Genomic DNA, 22,721 nt, shown 5'->3' on the forward strand with positions numbered 1-22,721 from the left:
TATGTTTTAGGATTTTTGAACTGTGTGGTTCAATTCAGTTCAGTTTATTTATACAGCGCCAATTCACAACAAATGTCATCTCAAGGCATTTCACAGTTCACCAGATCATACAGCCAAATTCAGAGTTTTCTATCTAAGGAAAAGCAGTTGATTGCAGGTAATCCCTCACACTAAGCATGCTTGTAGCGACAGTCGAGAGGAAAAACTCCCTTTTAACAGGAAGAAACCTCCAGCAGAACCAGGCTCAGCATGAGTGGCCATCTGCAGAGGCCGACTAGGGTTCAAGGAGAAGTAGAGATACAAAAAGCAAGAAACACACAGCCAAGGAGACGAGCTCCGAGCCAACTCACATGTCAGAGGATGGAGAAAGTACATCCAGCCAGTCACAGTCAGAGATCCTTTAACTCTAATTTACTTGGTTTGTCAAATTATCTTTACAGACATTTACTCATGCCTTATAGCTCCTCTATGGACTAATGCCTTTTATTATTTTAAACTTCAAGAAAGTAACAAAAAAAAAACCCAGAAAAAACAGGTGTATACAATCCTATTATCTGTTTAAGAAACATTCGATATTTATTGATTATCATAATGTTTTAATGTTTTATGTTTCATTTTATCATATTTATTAGTTTTTTAGGGGGGGCGAACAATGCATGGATGGATCGATGGACGTTTTCAATTTAATCCATTCTTTAAAAATGCTTACTTATTTTTTTGTTTAAAAATATAAATGTGCCAACAGAATACAAATAAAATGAGAAAGGTTCTGTTTTCTACACATTATATCTCATAAGCCACTTTTACTTGGCATTTATTTGTGCAACATATATCAGCTTACAAAATTTATTTTTACATACAAGTGTGTTCACAACAATTTCACAGAGTACAAACAAAACTGTCATGTTTAATTAAACAACCTTCAGAATAATATAAACAAAATCTAAATATGGTTCATAGAACTGCAGTCTTATTAATGTTATGCAAAAGCTAGTGACTAAAAGTGACATTTGCATTAAAACAGTTCACATTCTAGATAAGCTTTAAAAAGCTGCTCATCCACACATTTAAAGTTTCAATTGTTTTAATTATGCTCAATGTTTCCCATTGGGGAGCTTCTCTCTGAGGACCAGAGACTCCTGTTTGTGTTTATAAATTATTCTCAGGTTTATTGGAGTTCATACAGCAAATCTTGAACATTATATGCCAGCTCCTGGAAGGTGGGTCTTTCATCCGGTTTCTGTAAAAGAAAAGGCAAAAAAAACAGTTAAGCGCATGTGTTTTTTTTTTTTTTTTTTTAGGCTAAGGATGAGATAAGAAACAAGCTTACATCACTCCAGCAGAGCATCATGATGCTGTAGACCTTCTCATTGGCCAGTTGTGGACGGAAGAGACGCAGGCCTCTGGACACCTGATCCACTATTTCTGTATTGTTAAGACGTTCATATGGAAGCTTCCCCAGTGTGTAAACCTCCCACATTAAAACTCCTGATAAACAACAGATACATCTAAGATTCACTAAATCAAGGAGTCAACACTAATCAGAAACAGTGCTTTGCAAAAGTCTTCAGTCAAAACTTTCTGAAGGTCTTTCTGAGTAATTTATTCTTTTCTTTTCCCTTGTCAGTTTAGTGCCTAACAAACTTCTGACATTTTTCTGTCTGTCTGTGGTTGTTATACTACTTAAAATAGAACTAGAGGGATTTAGAGACAATGAACCCAAACATGGACAAACTGGTGCTATGTCAGCCTGTCTCTAGCTTCAACATTTTATGCAAACACTGCACCAGAAGCAGTGTAAGTACATGGAAAAAATACCTTCTTAAACAATTATTCAAGATCACTTTTAAAGTGAAAAACATCATCTCATTGGCTGTTCATATAAACAAAATGAACCACTCAGACTTCTCACCATAAGCCCAGATGTCTGACTTGCTGCTGAATTTGCAGTATAGCAGTACTTCTGGAGGTGACCAGCGGACTGGAAACTTTGAGCCTGCTGAGCTTGTGTACTCATCATCCAAAACATATCTAGGATAATAGGAAAGGAATTTAAAGTCACGCTGTGAACTCACAAGTCTCCTTTGTTCCAATTTGTTACACATTAAATGCTTTACCTTGACAAACCAAAGTCAGTCACCTTGACTGTGCCGTTAGAATCTACTAAACAGTTCCTGGCAGCCTAAAGGTAAAACAAACAACACAATCAGGATAAAGGATAATCAATGAAATACTAGACTTGTCACGTAATGCCTAAACATTGGTAATCCTATCCTGAATCTAATGAGATTTTGTTTAAAATGTTCAACAGTTGGTCGTTGCCTCTTACCAGGTCTCTGTGTATATACTGCTGCTGTTCAAGGTAGGCCATGCCCTCGGATACGTCTTTGCACATCTCAAGAAGCTGGACTGTTGTCGGGTGTTGTTTCAGCCCCTCCTTTAGGTAGGTTAGGAGACATCCATTTGCAAGAAACTCAGTTACGATATAAATAGGTCTTTGTTTGGTACAGACGCCGTACAGCTGCACCAGATTCTCATGGCGAAGCTTCCTTGTTTGAACCAAATAAGAAGGAGGTTAACAGGTTTTTCCTGTAGTGTTTGCGGGGTATAATCTTTCTCATTTGACACAAAAGTTCTGTAACATTCAGGACTTACATCATGATTTTGGCTTCTTCAATGAAATCATCCTCAGACATGGAGCCCTCTTTAATCATCTTTATGGCCACATCATGCTGGCCCTGCCACTTTCCATACTTCACCACTCCAAATTGGCCGTTACCCAGCTCTTTGATGAAAGTGAGATCCCGCGGGTCAATTTCCCAAACACCTGAAAAAAAACAAAAAAAAACACATGCTTTTAACTTGGCAGCAAAACTTTAAAAAAACCAACATTTGTTTGCTTTATTTTTTCAGAGGTTCTGAATTTGAGCCTCACTCCCACAGACTGCCACTCTGGGTCCCTGAGCAAGACCCTTAACCCCACACAGCGCCGCACAATGGCAGCCCACTTCTAAGCAAGGGGATGGGTTAAATGCAGAGAGTTATTTTCGTTGCTTTGTACTTGTGACAAAGCAATGACAATAAAGTTGAATTCTATTCTATTCTACTTTTAGCCTCTGTTATGAACATGTGAAAATCGTGAGTAAGCTTGACAAAAATTCATTAGGGGTTAAAAAGCTAGTTCATTAAGATAAAGACAATAGCAAGAACTTATTAGGCCTACTATAAAATAAGGGTGACTCTCCTTTTCAATGGCGTCACTGTCGGTAAGCAGAGACTGCAGTTCCTTAGGGGCCCCCGACCTCCTTGGGGCCCCGTCACTGACACCTGGTTGGCCCTCTACACAATTGTGGACTAGGCCGTTTCTTTGCAGATGTAATAGTGCGGAAAAATTCCTCTTAAACCCACCTGATATTTGATTGACTGTACAGACCTTATTTATACCCCAACACATGCCAGATTTAAACAAGATGTTGAGCCATTTAAACGTGACACCAATAGCAAAGCAGACAGTGGTCCTTTTTTATAACTATGTTATTAACTGTGTATAGTTTATTAGACGGTTGGTAAAAATACACTCCTATAATATGTTTCAAACCACAATAAAGATCTTAAAAGAACAATGTATTTGAGTATTTTATTTTTTACTATACGACTTGGAATTATTGGTAATCCAGAGCGTAGATTAAAACCATAACTGTTATGAACAATCTGTTAGCGACGATGGATACCAAAAAAGAGGTACTTAAGCGGATTCCAGAAAAGAAAAAGCAAAGAAGGAGAGCTGTTGTACTTCATTTGGGGCCCACCCAGATAATGTTGCTTATGGGCCTATTGTAGTGTCATTAAGCCATGGCTCCTGTTAGACATGTTTTATATTTACAACTGGTGACAAACTAACTCTTTAAATTTGACTCACAGAAACCTGGTTTCATGAATCACATTAGTCGGTAAATAAAGATGGGGAAACTGAATAGCTAACTGAGACAAACGGACACAAAAAATTAGAATTTCAGTCATTAATGGGGATGAATACAATATTTTTGTTACTGTTAAAGAGGACAGAAATTAATACATAAGCTGAAACATAATTTTCACTTTTTAGATGAAAATCTTGCTTTCGCAGTGGAGGGAAGCAAGCTGCTAGATAAAATAGATAGTTGTGTTATTCTGGCAACTAAAGCTGGAATGAATGTGTTCAGTAGTTTTCAATTCAAGCATAGCAACAAATGTTTAATCATGAACAGTTTGCATATTATGTAATAGTTACATCAGCAATAAGTTTCAAAGCCACATGTTCTATTAGAGAAATGCTGTAATGCTGTGTCGGGCCTTACAGCTGCAGACATGATAGACATGTTGGTTTTTTCGCAATGGGTGTGGTGAGCGGTGGCTGAGCAAGGCTACTGATACAGTTAATGGTTTATGTTTAATGTAAAGATCTGATTGTTGTTTAGTTAAAATAAAAACTTTTTTAGGTGATTCAAATATACGAGATATGCTATAAGCATAATATTCGTCTCTGGTGTTGGTGTTGTCATATTGTTATGTTTATATTTTGTGATGCTTTCTAATTTACATTATTGTAGTAGATTATTTTAAGCGACAAGAACAGATCTGAGGTGAATCTGAAGATCTAGCTCTATAAATGACCCACAAAATGGTGCCAATCGACTCATGACCCAAAATATTTAGTGACTTTATCAACTTTTGTTCAAAATCATTTAACCACACATGTAATAATATTACAAACAGCATCATGTCCATTCTTTTAAAGTGATGCTTTTATATCTTTAAGCACTTTATTATAAATCTATCTAAGTGGGTTGCAAAAACATAATACTGGTTAATCAAAGAACCCAAGTGAGGTTACAACCTCAACTATAGGAATCAATAAAGCCAAACCAAACGAGCCTCATTAAAATGCTGCAACCTGGAATCTGTGGAAATGCTTGGAAACTGTTGCTAATTCTTTCAGCTTAAAATCCAACAGAACATGTTAGAAAGTAGATAGATTACATGAAAAATTCTGCCATTGAGTTCAATTAATCATAAACCACCAATTTACTCCTGTGCTGCATAAATTCAGATCCCCTAAAACCCTTTTCCCTTCAGCAGCTTTTAAACATTTTAAAATACACGGCCGTATTGGGTACCAAACCTGTTCTTTACATTTCTGACTAATTGTGAATGCATCATGAATGCAATGACCATTATTCGGGTTACTTGCTTTTTAAGTTCAGAATAGGTTAAGCAAATATCGATAATATAGAACAGAGATTACCAAAATCACCCCAAACATTAGCATACCCATAGACAATGTCCCAAAATATGTTATTGTAGAATATTGTTCTTACTTTAACTGCTTAATATTCATAACGTGTTCAGTACTAGAATATTAACTAGAATATTTGCAACGTTGTATTATTTGATATCATCATATAGTTAAAAAATAAGTCTAAATAATCCACCTGTAAGTGCCATACACTGATCATATTCCAAGTATAGACATGCTTCAATTCTGTTTTTAGTATAATTAAAGTTTAAAAACCCAACTCAAACAAGGACTTGTTGCTAAAGAAAAAAGGGATTTTTGCTCTATAGAGCCAAAGTGAGTTGATCAATCCTCTCTTAGTTTGAAATGAAAAGAGAGTCACAGTTTTTAGTTATGGTAAAAATAACTTATTACATCCTATGATAATCATGGAAAAAACAAGTTGGGAAATAACGTAAGAATATTTAATCCAAACAATAAAAGTGTTGGGGTGAAAAACATCTATTAGGTGTTGAATAGCTTTTCTTTGGCCTCAGTTTTTTTTTTTTTTTTTTTTAAGTTGCTCTCATCTTTACTTACATTTTCATAAATTAATTAAGTGAATTAGGCTACCTCTGATGAAAACAAAAACATCTTACCATAACCCAGTCCTGCAGTTGAAGGAGGACGTGCTCGATTAGATACAATGTGCTTCAGCCTGCTGACCATACCTGGTAATAGGAGAAAAAAATCAGATAAGATATAGGTTCTCTTTTTAGCTGATCATTTGATTCTACAATTTAGCTCTAATCAAATTGGCATTTGTTAAATAAAAGTTTTTCCCTTTTTCTTAGTAAACCTGAATTTGCTTGTTAATTTAAAGTAGCCCAAAACAACTTTTGGGAAATGACACCACAGAAATAGGATAAACTGATTTAAAGTGAATCTTTTTAAGGCAGTAAACCTACAGCATCATCTATAGAGTGTTTCTGGAACAGAGTTATATCTCTAGATAAACAATTGTCTGTGTATGAGTGGGGAACACATGATTTATGGTCATGGTAGTTTCCTGTTTCGGTCATCCTGTTCTAGTGTGAATATTTTCTCTATTTTAAATAGCTAAAATAAAATACTTGATAATGTTTTGTGGAGGAAAGGAGACAGGATTACATCAGAGCCTCTTTGACTCACATTTCACAGTAATGCTGGCAACCATTTTATTATTTGTAAACAGGAACAATCAAGTCACCTGTCCTTTTTTAAAATTATATAACATTATGAATTAATTTAAAGTAAAAATACATCTTGTTTAAATTTCACACCACTACCCCATTAGGCCACTACACAAAGTGAAATTAAGAACAAAAATTGTAGTAAAACTTTAGGCTTATTATCTATATTGAATATGCAAAAAAAAAAAATGTTATTAATTCAAAAAATAAAATAAAGAAAATGTTTTAATTTAACAAGATTAACAACTTTATTTAGAAAAGCATTAAACTTCTGAGAAAAGCAATTACCATATTTTCTTTTTACTGACTCAATAGTTGGTGTCCGATGGGTGAAATGCTGATAAATATGATTTCATTTCATCAACCATGGATTTTTATGCAGTTGAATAAAAAAACTGATAAAAGTAGGGGAAATAGTTTGGAATGTGTAACTCCTATAAATTAGAATCAAAGCTGCTACCTTAATCAGAAATCTTTTGATTAGCTTTTATCTGGAATCCTTGGTTGGTAACAGTCGACCAAAAATAAATGAATAAATCAGTATTGGCCATTTGTTTCCTTTTCTGGTGTATTTGTAGTTTAATTTGAAATAAATGTGGGTAAGCATAGTTTCTGCTTGTAAAAAGAGTCCTTATTTTGCTATCACCATGTCCAGATGCTGACCTGCTGCGTTGTGTTGGTGATAGTTGATGAGTTCTGGAATAGTGTTGAAATGATGCTTTTCTGCCAGATAAAACTGTCCCTGTGGGGTCGTGCAGATATTGTAATGTCTGCAGCTTCCACCTGTTTCCCTGTGGAGAAAAAAATAATGTCACAGGAAGCCAGTCAGGGATCATATAAGGCTGTGGAGCGATTATCACCCCACTCTTATCCAGAGATGGCTCCAAACGTAGATTAACAAAAACATAGTTCTGTAGACAGATTAGTCCAAGTTTTGCATGATTAATTTACATCTCCCTCCCTCTGTGGCCTGCAGTTTCCGCTTTCAGCACACAGTTCTTCTTTTCAGAGGTTCATGCATGAGTGGAGCCAGGGGATGAACTATATAAATGGTAGCAGTGTTTTAACCCCATGTGAGGTTACTTACATGCCACCTTTGGTGAGCAGAGACACAGTGTATTTCCCAGCTTTGCTTGAGTCTCGTACCAGGAAACCTCCATCTTTGTTCTGAAAATAGGTTACAGCTCACATTCCATAACTCTTAAACTTTTTATCAGAAACACATGGGTGAATGGATTAATAGACCATTTTAGACATTGGTTCTTCTTATGCTTACCTCAGATTTCAAAAGCTGCTCTGCTTGACTACGATTCGTGTTTTTGGAGTACCAACTGTGAAAACAAAAGTCATTATCACTTTTCTTTAAAAGCAGCTTATGTGATGCATCAAATAGTTCAACCCCAAACACCAGTTAGTGGGCGAAAATTGAGCTTTCTACTCACTCAAATCTTTCAAGTCCCCTTTCTGCTTCCACAACATAATTACTTGGTATGTAGCCTTCTTTTCTGCAGAAAGAAGATTGAAGAACATCGACAAAAAGTGCAAAATCATCAACAACAAAAAAAAGTTTTTGGGAGCCTAATGCACTTTTTTAAAAGTATTTAAGTTTGTTCCTTTTTCTTCACAGGTCATTTTGTAAGGGTTCCCACTTTTTCTTATTTTTATAGCCAAAAGAAGAACAAAGTAGCTTCAAAGGATTTTAAATAAAAATGCATGTATTTTCTGTTTAAATGCATGATTGCAAATCCCTGTTTCGCTTTGCTGTGTTAGCCATCTCACCCGTATTTGTCTGTTGCTTTCCACCAGTTCGGGTCAGACCTCTCCAGGATGGTGTACTCCTCATCCTTCCTCAGCTCCAGGTCCTGGGCATTCATTGGTGTGTAATCGTATTCAGCTACAAAAGTCATGCTTCCAGAATGCGTCTGTGTTTCAACGGGTTCCGGGGGCAATGAGCGCAAAGTCTTCTCCTAAAGTAATGTGAGATTGTTGTATAGATTCAGAACAAACAGACCTGTATCCAGTGAGTGTGAATCTAAACAAACTGGGTGTACCTCTACTGGGGTTGGTGGAAGTGGTTTCCTGGATTGCCGTCGACCCGATGATGATTTAAAACCTGTTGTTTATTCAATTAAAACATGATTTATTTGAAACTTTAAAAGTTCCCTTTTTGATTTGAATTCAGTCCCGTCAAAAGTCTTATTCTCACCATTTTTTGTAGAATCTTCTAGAACTTTGCAACCCATGGCTTGTTTGACTTCCTGCTTACAGCAAAGCCACAGGCCATCCACCCAGAAACAGGGATGGTACTTCTGCATCAGATCTTTGTTAAAGCGGACCACTATGCACAACAAACAGTCACATTAGCGTACATGGATTCATGCGTAGGACATTTACATAAAATCAGCATTTGCGTAGGCATCCAACTCCGCTGTCACACTATCTGATAAATGTTGAGATATGGAAACCAAAGGCTATCAGATTAACACAAGACACATATATAGACCCGTTTTACTCACATTCTTTTAGTTTTTTTATCCATAGCCTCCGAATGTCTTCTGTTTTTGCGAATATGTACAAAGGTCCTTCATCGTAAATGATCTGTGGCAAAACCCAGAATTTATTTAGACCACAGTTCTCAAACACAGCTTCTACGAGCTGAACTTAGGGTTGACTTAAATGGCGGCCTGAGGAAGTTGAGAATTTTTAAAGGGGAACCAGAACATATATGCTTGGTTCAGTTTATATCTTAAGTATCTCAATATCTATAAGATCCAAGTATAAAAAAGTAGTTTTATAATTCCCCTTCCCAAACTAAAACATTTCATGTTCTCATAATTCTTTTCCTCACTGGATCTGGATTTGTTGCTTCTTGAAATCTATCTTCCCTTCTTCATGTTGTAAAGGAGGTTCTATGTTAGTTAACAGTAATCATGTTGGAGTGTGTTTTATCATTTAGATTCAGCTTTCCAAAAATATGATTCATTTGAATTATATCATAACCTACAAATGAGAGCAACTGTTTTCACAACCACTTAAAATAGTTTGGGTAATTTTTCTTTGACTTAACCTGTTAATGCAGCTGCAGCTTCGGCCTTAAAGCACACAAATATATCAAGAATAGTTCCACAATGATCATAAATGATGTTAAAAATAAGAGATATAAGAGTATTTTCCACTGGTATCATCATTACAGCAAATGTGCTGATCTCCATTGTAAGGCAGCTTGTGTATATCATCATTTCTGTTCACCGCAGAATGTACAGTGAACAGTACATAAAGTTCAAATATAAAATGGACGGCTACTGCATTACCATACGCATGAAAATTGCAACACCTGACAACATCCAAAAAAGATGTACAAAGGTGGAAATATATGAGCTACTTGGCTCATGTTCAACCAACTTTAACAGAAGGTGAAAAGTAGGAGAGTTTTCTTTATAATTAAAGGTTTTCTTTATTTTCATGACTATGAAAATTGCAGATTAACACTGAAGGCATCAAAACTATGAATTAACACACATTGAGTTATATACTTAACAGAAAAGTGTGAAACAACTGAAAATATGTCTTATATTCTAGTTTCTTCAAAGTAGCCATCTTTAGCTTTGATTAGTGCTTCGCACTCTCTTGGCATTCTCTTAATGAGCTTCAAGAGGTAGTCACCAGTAATGGTTTTCACTTCACAGGTGTCCCCTGTCAGGTTTAACAAGTGGGATTTCTTGCCTTATTAATATGGGGTTGGGACCATCAGTTGTGTTGTGCAGAAGTCAGGTGGATACACAGCTGATAGTCCTACTGAATAGACTGTTAGAATTTGTATTATGGCAAGAAAAATGCAGCTAAGTAAAGAAAAATGAGTGGCCATCATTACTTTAAGAAATGAAGGTCAGTCAGTGTGAAAAACGGCAAAAATTTGAAAGTGTCCCGAAGTGCAGTTGCAAAAACCATTAAGTGCCACAAAGAAACTGGCCGACATGAGGACCGCCCCATGAAAGGAAGACCAAGAGTCACCTCTGCTGCAGAGGATAAGTTAATCCGAGTCACCAGCCTCAGAAATCGCAGGTTAACAGCAGCTCAGATTAGAGACCAGGTCAATGCTACACAGAGTTCTAGCAGCAGACACATCTCTAGAACAACTGTTAAGAGGAGACTGTGTGAATCAGGCCTTTATGGTAAAATAGCTGCTAGGAACCCACTTCTAAGGACAGGCAACAAGCAGAAGAGACTTGCTTGGGCTAAAGAACACAAAGAATGGACATTAGACCAGTGGAAATCTGTGCTTTGGTCTGATGAGTCAAAATTTGAGATCTTTGGTTCCAAATATCGTGTCGTCAGCGACGCAGGAAATGTCTCTACATGTCTGGTTCCCACCGTGAAGCATGAGGGAGGAGGTGTGATGGTGTGGGGGTGCTTTGCTGGTGACACGTTTGGGGATTTATTCAATATTGAAGGCATACTGAACCAGCATGGTAACCACAGCATCTTGCAGCGGCATGCTGCATTTAGTTGGACGATCATTCATTTTTCAACAGGAAAATGACCCCAAACACACCTCCAAGCTGTGTAAAGGCTATTTGACCAAGAAGGGGAGTGATAGGGTGCTGCGCCAGATGACCTGGCCTCCACAATCACCGGACCAGAACCCAATCAAGATGGTTTGGGGTGAGCTGGACCACAGAGTGAAGGCAATAGGGGCAACAAATACTAAGCATCTCTGGGAACAAGACCTCTTGAAGCTCATCAAGAGAATGCTAAGAGTGTGCGGAGGAGTAATCAAAGCCAAAGGTGCTTACTTTGAAGAACCTAAAATATAAGACATATTTTCAGTTCTTGTTAAGTGTATCATTTCACGTGTGTTAATTCATACTTTTGATACCTTCAGTGTGAATCTTATATATATATATGTATATATATATATATATATATATATATATATATATATACACTATATTGCCAAAAGTATTTGCTCACCTGCCTTGACTCACATATGAGCTTAAGTGACATCCCGTTCCTAATCCATAGGGTTCAATATGACGTCGGTCCACCCTTTGCAGCTAGAACAGCTTCAACTCTTCTGGGAAGGCTGTCCACAAGGTTTAGGAGTGTGTTTATGGGAATTTTTGACCATTCTTCCAGAAGCGCATTTGTGAGGTCGCACACTGATGTTGGACGAGAAGGCCTGGCTCTCAGTCTCCGCTCTAATTCATCCCAAAGGTGTTCTATCGGGTTGAGGTCAGGACTCTGTGCAGGCCAGTCAAGTTCATCCACACCAGACTCTGTCATCCATGTCTTTATGGACCTTGCTTTGTGCACTGGTGCACAGTCATGTTGGAAGAGGAAGGGGCCAGCTCCAAACTGTTCCCACAAAGTTGGGAGCATGGAATTGTCCAAAATGTCTTGGTATGCTGAAGCATTCAGAGTTCCTTTCACTGGAACTAAGGGGCCAAGCCCAGCTCCTGAAAAACAACCCCACACCATAATCCCCCCTCCACCAAACTTTACACTTGGCACAATGCAGTCAGACAAGTACCGTTCTCCTGGCAACCGCCAAACCCAGACCCGTCCATCAGATTGCCAGATGGAGAAGCGCGATTCGTCACTCCAGAGAACGCGTCTCCACTGCTCTAGAGTCCAGTGGCGGCGTGCTTTACACCACCGCATCCGACGCTTTGCATTGCACTTGGTGATGTATGGCTTGGATGCAGCTGCTCGACCATGGAAACCCATTCCATGAAGCTCTCTGCGCACTGTTCTTGAGCTAATCTGAAGGCCACATGAAGTTTGGAGGTCTGTAGTGATTGACTCTGCAGAAAGTTGGCGACCTCTTCGCACTATGCGCTTCAGCATCCGCTGACCCCGCTCCGTCAGTTTACGTGGCCTACCACTTCGTGGCTGAGTTGCTGTCGTTCCCAAACACTTCCATTTTCTTATAATACAGCTGACAGTTGACTGTGGAATATTTAGGAGCGAGGAAATTTCACGACTGGATTTGTTGCACAGGTGGCATCCTATCACAGTTCCACGCTGGAATTCACTGAGCTCCTGAGAGCGACCCATTCTTTCACAAATGTTTGTAAAAACAGTCTGCATGCCTAGGTGCTTGAATTTATACACCTGTGGCCATGGAAGTGATTGGAACACCTGATTCCAATAATTTGGATGGGTGAGCAAATACTTTTGGCAATATAGTGTATATAGATAGAGAGAAATAGATAGATAGAGAGAGAGAGACTACCATTTTCACAGATGTTTTAACATTTGAAAGCTATATAATTCACTTATTAAATGAGCTCATGAGTATTTGTTTCACACGTAATCTCACAGAACTGTACAGTATAGACAGTATAAAGTTGTACCACAGCCTGGGAACCACAAGGTGAAAGGCTTAATCCTACTTATGCTGGATTAATAGGAGACTGAAGGCTCCATTCACTGCTTTTTATATCCCAGATAATGTTTTAATTTGAATTTTGAATTCAACAGTAAGCAGGTAAAACCAGCTCTATCATGTAAGATAGAAATCATGCTTTAGCCTGAATAGCATATCACAAAATATGTGACCTGTAAGCATTTATGAAAAGCATTGCTTATTACAGGAAGGCAGGAAATAAACTAATGTTATAAGCAGATGGATAAACATTTAAGTTAAATTCAGGGGATGATACAACAGGTCTAAGCTTCGCAACTGAGAGAAGCAAGATCGTAAGATAGATTTTCAATGTGTGTTCAGAGTGAGTCAGTTTTTTTTGTAGAAGTACAACGGGAGCTAGTTGCATAGCTGGGTTGGAGGTATATTCTAGGCAGACTAGAGTAGTAATGGTAGAGTTTGTAGTTTACTGTATTTTTTCAAAGATGATTATAAGTCTTTTATCTAGTTTAGACAACCAGGTAATTTAAATAATATTAGAGGTATCAGTTTAATCTGAATACTAACTACTAGGAAAGTGTAGAAAATCAAAATAATGGAGCACCCAGTATCATGCCTTGAGAAACCCTTAGATGTGTATTGGGATTCTAAAGCTCATCTTTGCTTAAATTTAGAAAATATGTGCAAAAAAAAAAAAAAAAAAATCCCTAAACTTTTTGAATTTCCTGATGGTTTATGGTGCCTTCATCATATAACAGAAGCACCTGGACTGCCTCTGAAAGTCCCTTATCAGCAACAGTTTCACTTCTTGAGAACTGACTTTCACAACATCAGACACTTACACTTTTAGTTTGACAAGAAGGCAAAATAAAAACCTCATCATACTGAATCTTGAGGACGGTCGTTTTAAATTTGATAGTAACCAAACTAAAACAAATAGAAATAAACATTATGGAACGTTATATTTTTTTCTGAGTTAATTAAGTTTTAGTTTATAGAAGTCGAAAACTAAATCAAGGGGACTTGATGATTTGGTTTATCTGAAGAAAATGTGTTTTTTGTTCTTTGTCAGAAGAGTACGATGAGGAAAATATCTACCTGGAAAGCATACATGCGCTCTTGTGGGGTGTTAGCCTCAGGCTCGACTGTCTCCACACACTTTATCTTCTCAATGTCAACGGTCCCTTTTAAACCTTTTCGCTTCTGCTCAACATATGAAGAGAAACAAAAAAAAAAAAAAAATTAGAAAAACAAAACAGCGGCACTCGTTTAAAGTTGCCAACAGAAATAATGTGAGATAAATGTGACTCAGCTGGTTTTCAGGTACGTACCCCTTTCTCAGAATCAAAATCATAGTAGGCTATTTTTTCCTGGGTAAGAATGAACCACCTCTCCTTGTAGTTCAGAGGAGAGGTCTTCTTCTTCTGCTGAGACCGTTTGATGAAGATTTCCTCCAGTATGTTGTCTGACATGATTCAATCTGTATTGATCTACAAAAAAAGCAAGTGTTGCATTAAAGTCACTTTGTTGCAGATCATAGTGAGACAATCGTTTCACACATTGACTGCATTGTGTTATAGCAGCTGCACCCAGCATCTCTGGGTCTCATATTTCTAAATTCAGCACTTATAGTTTCGTCTGTAACTCCTGTAGGTTTGATGCATACTCACCCTCTTTTCATGGGTTCAGGGCACTGCTGCTTTGACAGGTGAGAGTATAGATCTGCACAGAAAGGAAGAGAGGCATAGCGAGCGTGCTGATTAACTATGAGTTTGCATGAACTCCGCTTTTCGTGCAAGCAGCTCCCTTTGCTTTCAGCATTTCCCTCTTTGACATATCTGTTTTCCTCAGCTGTTACACTGTGGTCATCATCTACGTGGCAAAGACGTACAACTTTACTTTTTGTTGGGAATTTAGCATTTGTAACCTACGTTGAGGTTACAAATGCATTGTAAGGCCTTGTATTGGCCAAACCAAAAAAATATTGCTTTTGTCATCCTTTTACGATGCAATATTGTCAAATAAAATGCAATTCATTTTCTTCCTTTAGGTGTTGAAATTAGATAAGCAAATATTGAATGACCAAAAGAAAATTCATATCTTGAAAAAACCTAATTTATTTAAAAATAATTTTCTCATTTTCTTGGCTCCTTGCACACCTAGCAGGTCATAAACTCCCCTTTGCATAGTTAACATACAAATATGGCACAGGAGAGTTTTTTTTTTGTTTGTTTATACTTAGGGCCGGATCTATCAAAGGTTTGCGTGTATAAAAACGTGAGCTATTTCACTGGGCACGCTAAAAAATGTACAAACTGATCTATCAACAGCGTGCTAAAAGGATTTGGTCTTTAAAATGTGCTAAATAGCGCCTCTTATCCATTTAGAACTTTTTCTGCAATGAATATGCAATATGGGGCGTTTACACGCAAAAGTGCGTCTTGTGGGAGGAGAACATGTAGATATATTAATTTAGCACTCGCAAAGAGATTTATCAAACCTGAAAGCAATTTTGCTAACGCTATCTGACTCTATATTTAACACGTTTCAAAAGAAGGTGCAAATGGTCTGTATGCGTAATTGCGCACACATGGCAGCGGTTATTGTCGCAAGAAGGAGACATCGAAATGAAGCAAGGAGATGCAGAGAACGCATTTTTTCACTCCGTGTAAATATTTTTGGAATGAACGAGGAAACGATCATCAAAACATATTGTTTATCCAGCATTGCCATTTTGGAGCTGTTGGGGGAACTCCGAATGGATTTGGAGCCAGCCACAAGGAGGACCCACGCAATACCAGATATCACAAAATTCCTTGCAACATTGCACTTTTTTTGCATTTGGGTCATTCCAGCGTACGGTTGCAGCGAGAGCTGGGATCTCCCAATCTCCTTTTTTCAGAAGTGCTGTCCGACGGGGTCGGGGTTCTCCCCCTGAGCCTGTGGAGCAACGTGCCAAATGCTGCGGGGATCTCATCCACAGTCACAGGCCAATACAAAACACCTGTTTTTTTTTTTTTTTTACTGCAGCACATACCACCTTAGGGAATATTAGGTTGCCAATTTATATATATATATATATATATATATATATATATATATATATATATATATATATATATATATATATATATATATATATATATATTTTATTTTTTAATTTTTTATTTTTTTTGTTGGGGGTCACTGTAAGATTTAGATTTCTTAATGCACTAGTAGTTTGTACAGACTACAAACTACTTTGCCACAAACCACAAAACGCGCAAAACCATCATTTAAATAGGGCGTCTCCAACAGTTTTGCACCTTCCACCAGTTACGCAATCACTCTTGTTAAATCACCAGCAAACCATGGTTCAACCCCTCGCGCAAAATTCCAGTTTGCGAGCGCAAATTACTGCACGCAAAATTGGATCTTGATAAATCCGGCCCTTACAGTATTTAGTTTAACTTACTAACCGAATTCATCATAAGAATCAAGTAACAAAAAAAGTTCATTGGAATTCAAAGTTTAAAAAAAACATAATAGACACTTGTCTTCTTCAAACTGGTTCCTATCTCCAGTAGCGTATGGGTTATAGGCGGGGTGCAGCCTGGACAGGCCGCCAGTCCAAACCAGGGAAACACATCATAAAACTATGCACACACATTCGCATCTAAGGGGGTAATTAAGAGATGCCAATCAATCTAACAGTCATGTTTTGGACTGTAGGAGGAAGCTGGAGACCCTGAGAGAACCTTTGCATGCATAGGAAGAACATGCAAACTTTATGCACACAGATTATAGACTGGACTATGGTTCATTATCGGCAGACTTTAGGCTAGAATATAGGCATATATAAATGCAACTTTATGCACACAGATTATAGGATGGACTATGGTTAATTATAGGCGGACTATAGGCTAGATTATAGGCATATATAAATGCAACTTTATGCACACAGATTATAGGATGGACTATGGTTAATTATAGGCGGACTATAGGCTAGATTATAGGCATATATAAATGCAACTTTATGCACACAGATTATAGGATGGACTATGGTTAATTATAGGCAGACTATAGGCTAGATTATAGGCATATATAAATGCAACTTTATGCACACAGATTATAGGCTGGAAATCAAACGCAGAACATTCTTATTCCAAGGCAACACTGGTCCTGCGCCACCATGAGGCACAAATTTTAACGTATTATAGTGAATTTTATAACAACTTAGGCTGGTCCTGTTATACCATGTACACCTGAGTTTGAATTTGGAAGGTTTTATGCTTCATATTATTATTTATAGTTAAAAATGGGTGTTATTGAGATCGGGCTCTAAATGAGATAAAAGTATTAGACAATAAAGAATAAGCCTCAACTGTCATAAGATATGACGGTTGTAGAATCAGCTGCCTTTCTAGGGAATTAGAAATAATAGTGGTAATTTTTTTCCCCATTGTTGTGGATTCTTTCTATATATACTTATTTGATTTTCAAACTCTATTTTGCATTTTTAATGTTTCTTATTCCCATTCTTTTGTGTACCTTGTATAAAATATTACAATGCATTCTTTCTTTTCTACATATTACCTGTAATGAATAGCAAACAGATCAAAGATAAGCAGGTAAATGAAGTAAGCTATAATTCTTGTTTATGGCTGCTGTATTGTCTTGTCTTTTATCATCTTGCAACACAAAAAACTAAAGCTTTCTCCTCCAGAACTAGAAGGGTTGATGTGTTAGATCAAATGCAAAGTTGTCATGTGGACTGTCATTTTCATATTATGCGTAAACAATATAAAACATTGTTTCTTGCATACTAAATTGGGGCTTCTTGTCATATAACTGCAGAAACATTCAAATGTGAGCCAGTAATGTATGCAAATGAAATGAATGTTCTGCTAAGCGGCTGATCAGTGTTTTAAAGACAGCTTTGGATGAAAACCTATCGAGGGACGCCATCGCATTCCAACGCTGTTTGAGTTTCAAGGTTGCAGCTGGTTTAGAAGTGTTAGAATTAAGTTTTTATCACACACAGCTCAAAGCTCACAGTGAGTAAGTCTCTGTCAAATGTGTTTGCACTTCAGTTTTAGCCTATTTTGGGCCTGCAAGCACTTCCTTTTGTCATCTGAACTGGAACAGTAACTCCACCAGAAGCTTCAGTCACTCCCTGCTATAACCAGCACAATAGCATTTCTTAACAACCCAGCAGCAGCGCTACTCATTAGCCTTGTTTGAGCTGTGACAGTCGGAGAGCGATGTTCCCCATTCTCAGAAACATTGCTTACCCATTCCTCATTTCCCACCACCATTGTTTTTTTCACATCACTTACCAGGCAGCTCATAAATATAGATTCAAGTTAATTTTCCCTATAACATACTGGAGCAATAAACCTTTAAAATGGATAGAATTTAATGCATGCCATGGCAACCATAAAAGGGACTTTTTTTGTTGTTTTCTGAGGAGAGTTGGCTCACAATGTCTGACACAGTCAAACTAAAGGGGGAAGTTGCATCAGTGTTACACCGAAATATAAAGAAAAACCAGTTACCCTGCAGCACTTCTACCTGACAATTGCTATAGTGCACAGTTGAAATACCTGATCTAAACCCCTGGAATTTTGTCATCCCAAATATTTAGAAATAAATGTTCACATTAGTCCTAGTAAAACCCCCCTCAATTGACATTTTTAACATTTTAACATATATTTCTAACATGGGTGACCAGGTTTCCTCATATACTAATAAGGAATCAGTTAAAATGACAACAAAAAATGTAATCAAACAGGGTAAGACTGTCAAACAGGAATGTACCAAGAAGTTTTCTTCTCTGGTGTTTCCTTACAGGCAGAAAATATCCCAGGGAGCTTTAATAGAGAAGCATTCTGCAATATCATTTTTCAATTGGCAGATCTCATCATAAGTCACTAACCACAAGACACTACTATCTGATCAGTCATACCGCTTTGTTATCATCAGGCCTACTTTAATGAACAAGCACAAAGTGTCACTCTGACACTAAGTTACCCAAATAACCAATGAAGAACGCATCTCAGGGGTTTTACTGCAAACGATTTAAGAATTTGAAAGATTTTGTTGTTTAGGATTTGCATAAAAACGACCAAGTTTCACACTGAAGCAAAACAGCTGTGTCTTTAGACTTTTTGAGTAATTTTCACGCAGAATGACTAAAAATACCCCGATACACAAGAGCAGCATTTGAAACAGCGTGGTGACTTACCCCTTCACCTGAAAACAGTGAAGCACCGGACAAACGCAGCGCAGATAGAGAGGATCTAAACGCTTTAACATGAACCTTCTTCTTACTTTCCATATAATGTCTGATAGTCTGTGATGCAAGAAGTTAAAACACACCCACAGAGAGGAATCAGCTAGGCTTACTTCCTCTTTTTCTTCCTGCTCATTTTCATATCAGCCTTCTGGACAGTTTTGGTGATAAGTTTGAGGCGCGTTAAACATTACTCTGAGGGCACTGTTAGTTGCATTTTTGGTTGAGATCTTTTCTTGTTTGGGCGACTGCCAGTTTGATAGCTGTGAGAGCAAGAGAGGAGAAGAGATAAAAAGTTAATAATGGTCACTTTTACAGGTTTCAGAGTGTGAAGACGGAAGCTTTTACATTGTTTACTTGCATGAAACTGAGAAGACAGAGCAACAGATATTTGATTATAGGTAAATTAAAGGAAAAGTTATTTATAGCAGTCAGTTATTAGTATAATAGTCCAAGTATACCAAATGTTTTAGCCAGGAGAGGTTTTTCAAACATTAAAGAGTTTCTGTCAAACATTTTCTATGTTTAAAGTCATTATAATTAGAATGAAAGAGAATAAATGTGTCTGTTTGTAAAGAGCCTGCTCTGCCTTTCAGTTAGTGCTCAGTTTGCTAAAAAGAAGGTTTCTTAATTTTCTACTTGGTTGCATGAAAGATCATATTTGCTTTTTACTCATGCCAAAGGAACTAAAAGAGTTTGCCTACGTGCATTTCTTAACTGCATATCCGTCCGTCTGTCAGGTTCGCTGGGAGGCTGCTGCCTATCTTCAGCAGTCATCTTCTCTGACCGTATATCTTTGTAAGATATTGATAGGCGTAGATATGATTAACAAATGTTTTAGAGTATTGCTCTAAGAAAAATAATACAGACTCATAAACAGGGGATGACTTTACTTTGAATTCTATTAATGTATTTTAAATTTCTGATATATTTCTAATATAAAGCATTTTAATCCAATCAGATTTAAATTGGTCAATAATCAGTGTACTAATCACTCTATATGGTATTTAAATGCATTTTTCTAGACATATAGTTTGGTGCTGTAAATGCTTGGCATATCTTTTGCAGAGGTTTTAAGAAAAAAATAGAAATTAAGAAGGGCGAACAGGGAGTTTTCACCACCCCCTGTCCTAGCTTCACTGTCGAGTGAATATCCACGGAAAAAGTAGTTCCAACCAGCCTGACTGATGGTCTTTTAAAGAGTATTAGTTGACACATTAACTAGTTCAGATTGTTGAAGAGTTTACTTAGAAAAAAAAAATTACATGAGAAAAAAAAGTTTTTTTTTGGACTTCAAAAACAAAAAACAAAAACAAAAGGGGAAAACCAAATATACTATTTTTTTAAAAGTCCAACTCAGTCATTGTAATTATCAAAGTCATATTCAAACACAACTTCTAAACCAGTAAAGACCAAAGTCATTGCAAACACTTCATGAGTATTCGAAAAAAAAAAAAAAAAAAAAACACCCAGGAAGTTTTAACAATTCAATATGTCAGAATTAGCATTGAGTTCGAGGCTTTATAGAGTGCACCAAAACAAACTTGCTTTGGCTTAATGAGTATTTATTTATTATTAAAAGATAACTTAGAACTAAATAAAGCATTTGTCATAACAGCCTCAAAGTAATAAATGGTAGCTAACTTCAGCTGCATGAAGAGATTCTCCTGCTGATATCTGATATCCATCTCAGAGCAGTTATAGAGAAAGTTACATCACAGACGTAGCTTGGTGTTTCCCTCTATTGTAGGCTGCAGTAGACCATGAAAATTTAGTTACTTTATAGAAAGTACATGATTAGACTATGCCCTCCTCAAGATTGTGTCCTTTAATATTTGCAGCAGGATCCTCCAGATATTCTATCAATCATCAGTGGTGTTATTTTCTCCACAGGGTGTTGGAATAAAGGTGAAAACTCCAACATAGTCGCCTCAGGAGCATCTCTGCACAGCTGTACTTTAGGTATTGTCTGGTCCGGTAGACACCAACCTTTGTACTCAGAGATTGTTCCTGTGCTGCCATGATTAGAGCCTCAGTGCTGTATTTTTCTACAGCTTTGTCCAGCATATATTAGCCACTTCTTCTATTGTTTAGTTATACATGCCATGCAGGGGCCTGTCCTATCACAATGGCTCCTGTTTTAACCATGCTTTTGCCAAGCATTCGATCAGTGGTGGCAATCTTTTTGATCTGTTCGCTGATCTGCGCCGTTTCATCCAGGAAAGTGGCTAAAACACTCACTAGTCCTCAACCCATGTCCTTCCTCTCACTGTATAGCCTCAGAGTTGTAGACTTAGGGCAGGGGTTGGCAACCTGCAGCCTCAGAGCTGCATGCAGCTCTTTAATGCCCCCTTTGTGGCTTCCTTAAGCTTTTTTCAACAGTGGAATAAGAGAGATTTTAAAATTTTTTGTAGTTTGTTTGTTTTATTATGGTGTGCAGGAGGTCGAACAAACATTCATTATGTTTCCAATGCTATAAAAATTTGTATAATAGATCAATTAATTATTTTTTTTTTTCCACATTTCTATAAACAAAAATTTGCATCATAGCATACAACACACTTTTCAGCGCTGTGTGGTGCCAGGCAGGTGGCAGTTATAAACAAAGCTGCAGGAGTGTCTTAGGCCATGGATAACAAAGGGGGAAAAAGGAAGATAGCTGAAGAGAACAGAGGGTTCAAAGAAGGATGGGCCCAATCATTTGCTTTTATCATCAATGAGGAAGGTTTGCCTGCATGTTTGCTTTGTAGAGAGAAGTTATGAAGAAATAAAAAGAGTAATTTGTGTTTGTGTGTGGCTGTAGCTGGTCCTGTGAGGCTAATTATAGATATGTACCAGAGGGGTGAGCAGAATCTGAATCTGCCACTCCGGTCTCTGTAATGGCAGTGTTGTGCAAACAGGGGAACTGATCATTACAGGAGAACTGAATTTTAACTGACCTTACTATCGGAATCAGATTCTGCAAGAATTTTAACTTTCACAGATCTTACCAGTCAGTTCAGGTTGGTATTACTGCCGCAGAATACCAGAAAATCTGTCAGTATTTCTTCATATGCATCAAAAGGCTTCTTCATCCATTATACAAGTAAACGAATGAACAGTACAGGGTTCTTGTTTTTTTTTTTTATCGTACAGTTGTAGCTGGCCGTGGCTTGGTGGACATCAAGCAGCTCTGTTCACCAAAATAAGCTCACTTCTGCAGCTTTTGGTAAAATACTATAATCAAGTTATTCAAGTTTTTGTACAATTGCTTTAATAAATGATATTTCAACTATGTGAATATTTGCAGATGTAATATCAGGTCTGGTTTATAGTTTCAGAGAAATCTAAAACTTAAAAATGAAAAATTAGCTAAAAGAAAAAAACACAACAAGATGAAAAAATTATGATTACCGGTACTTTGAGTCAAGCCTGACTCTGAACTCTTGAAAACTACAAACCCAAACTTTACAAAAGCAAATTTAAGTCAAATCAAACTTTTATCAGGGAGGGGTAAAAATTAACCACCCATCAAACTGGAATCTGATGTTAAATTACAACAGATACATTTTTCAAGTATCTATTTTTGTTGATCTTACACATCTCCACCACTAG

At 37.3% G+C, this 22,721-nt stretch overlaps 1 protein-coding gene across 1 annotated transcript; it reads right to left on the bottom strand.

The window, feature by feature from the left end:
• Positions 1–543: 543 nt before the first annotated feature.
• On the bottom strand, positions 544–19,199 carry btk (Bruton agammaglobulinemia tyrosine kinase). The gene is made up of 19 exons (XM_038281286.1): positions 19,080–19,199; positions 14,524–14,575; positions 14,185–14,343; positions 13,952–14,056; positions 9,003–9,084; positions 8,693–8,824; positions 8,538–8,599; positions 8,266–8,453; positions 7,929–7,991; positions 7,763–7,817; positions 7,574–7,653; positions 7,150–7,277; positions 5,914–5,985; positions 2,656–2,827; positions 2,330–2,549; positions 2,118–2,182; positions 1,913–2,031; positions 1,331–1,488; positions 544–1,240 (listed from the first exon to the last, which is right to left on the bottom strand). Exons 3-19 carry the CDS (start codon positions 14,323–14,325, stop codon positions 1,169–1,171), a joined length of 1,914 nt encoding a protein of 637 aa, XP_038137214.1. The 5' UTR covers positions 14,326–14,343; positions 14,524–14,575; positions 19,080–19,199; the 3' UTR covers positions 544–1,168.
• Between the last annotated feature and the right edge of the window lie 3,522 nt (positions 19,200–22,721).

Source organism: Cyprinodon tularosa, unplaced genomic scaffold (assembly GCF_016077235.1).
Source record: "Cyprinodon tularosa strain WSP-4 unplaced genomic scaffold, ASM1607723v1 ctg17, whole genome shotgun sequence".
Lineage (NCBI taxonomy): Eukaryota > Metazoa > Chordata > Actinopteri > Cyprinodontiformes > Cyprinodontidae > Cyprinodon > Cyprinodon tularosa.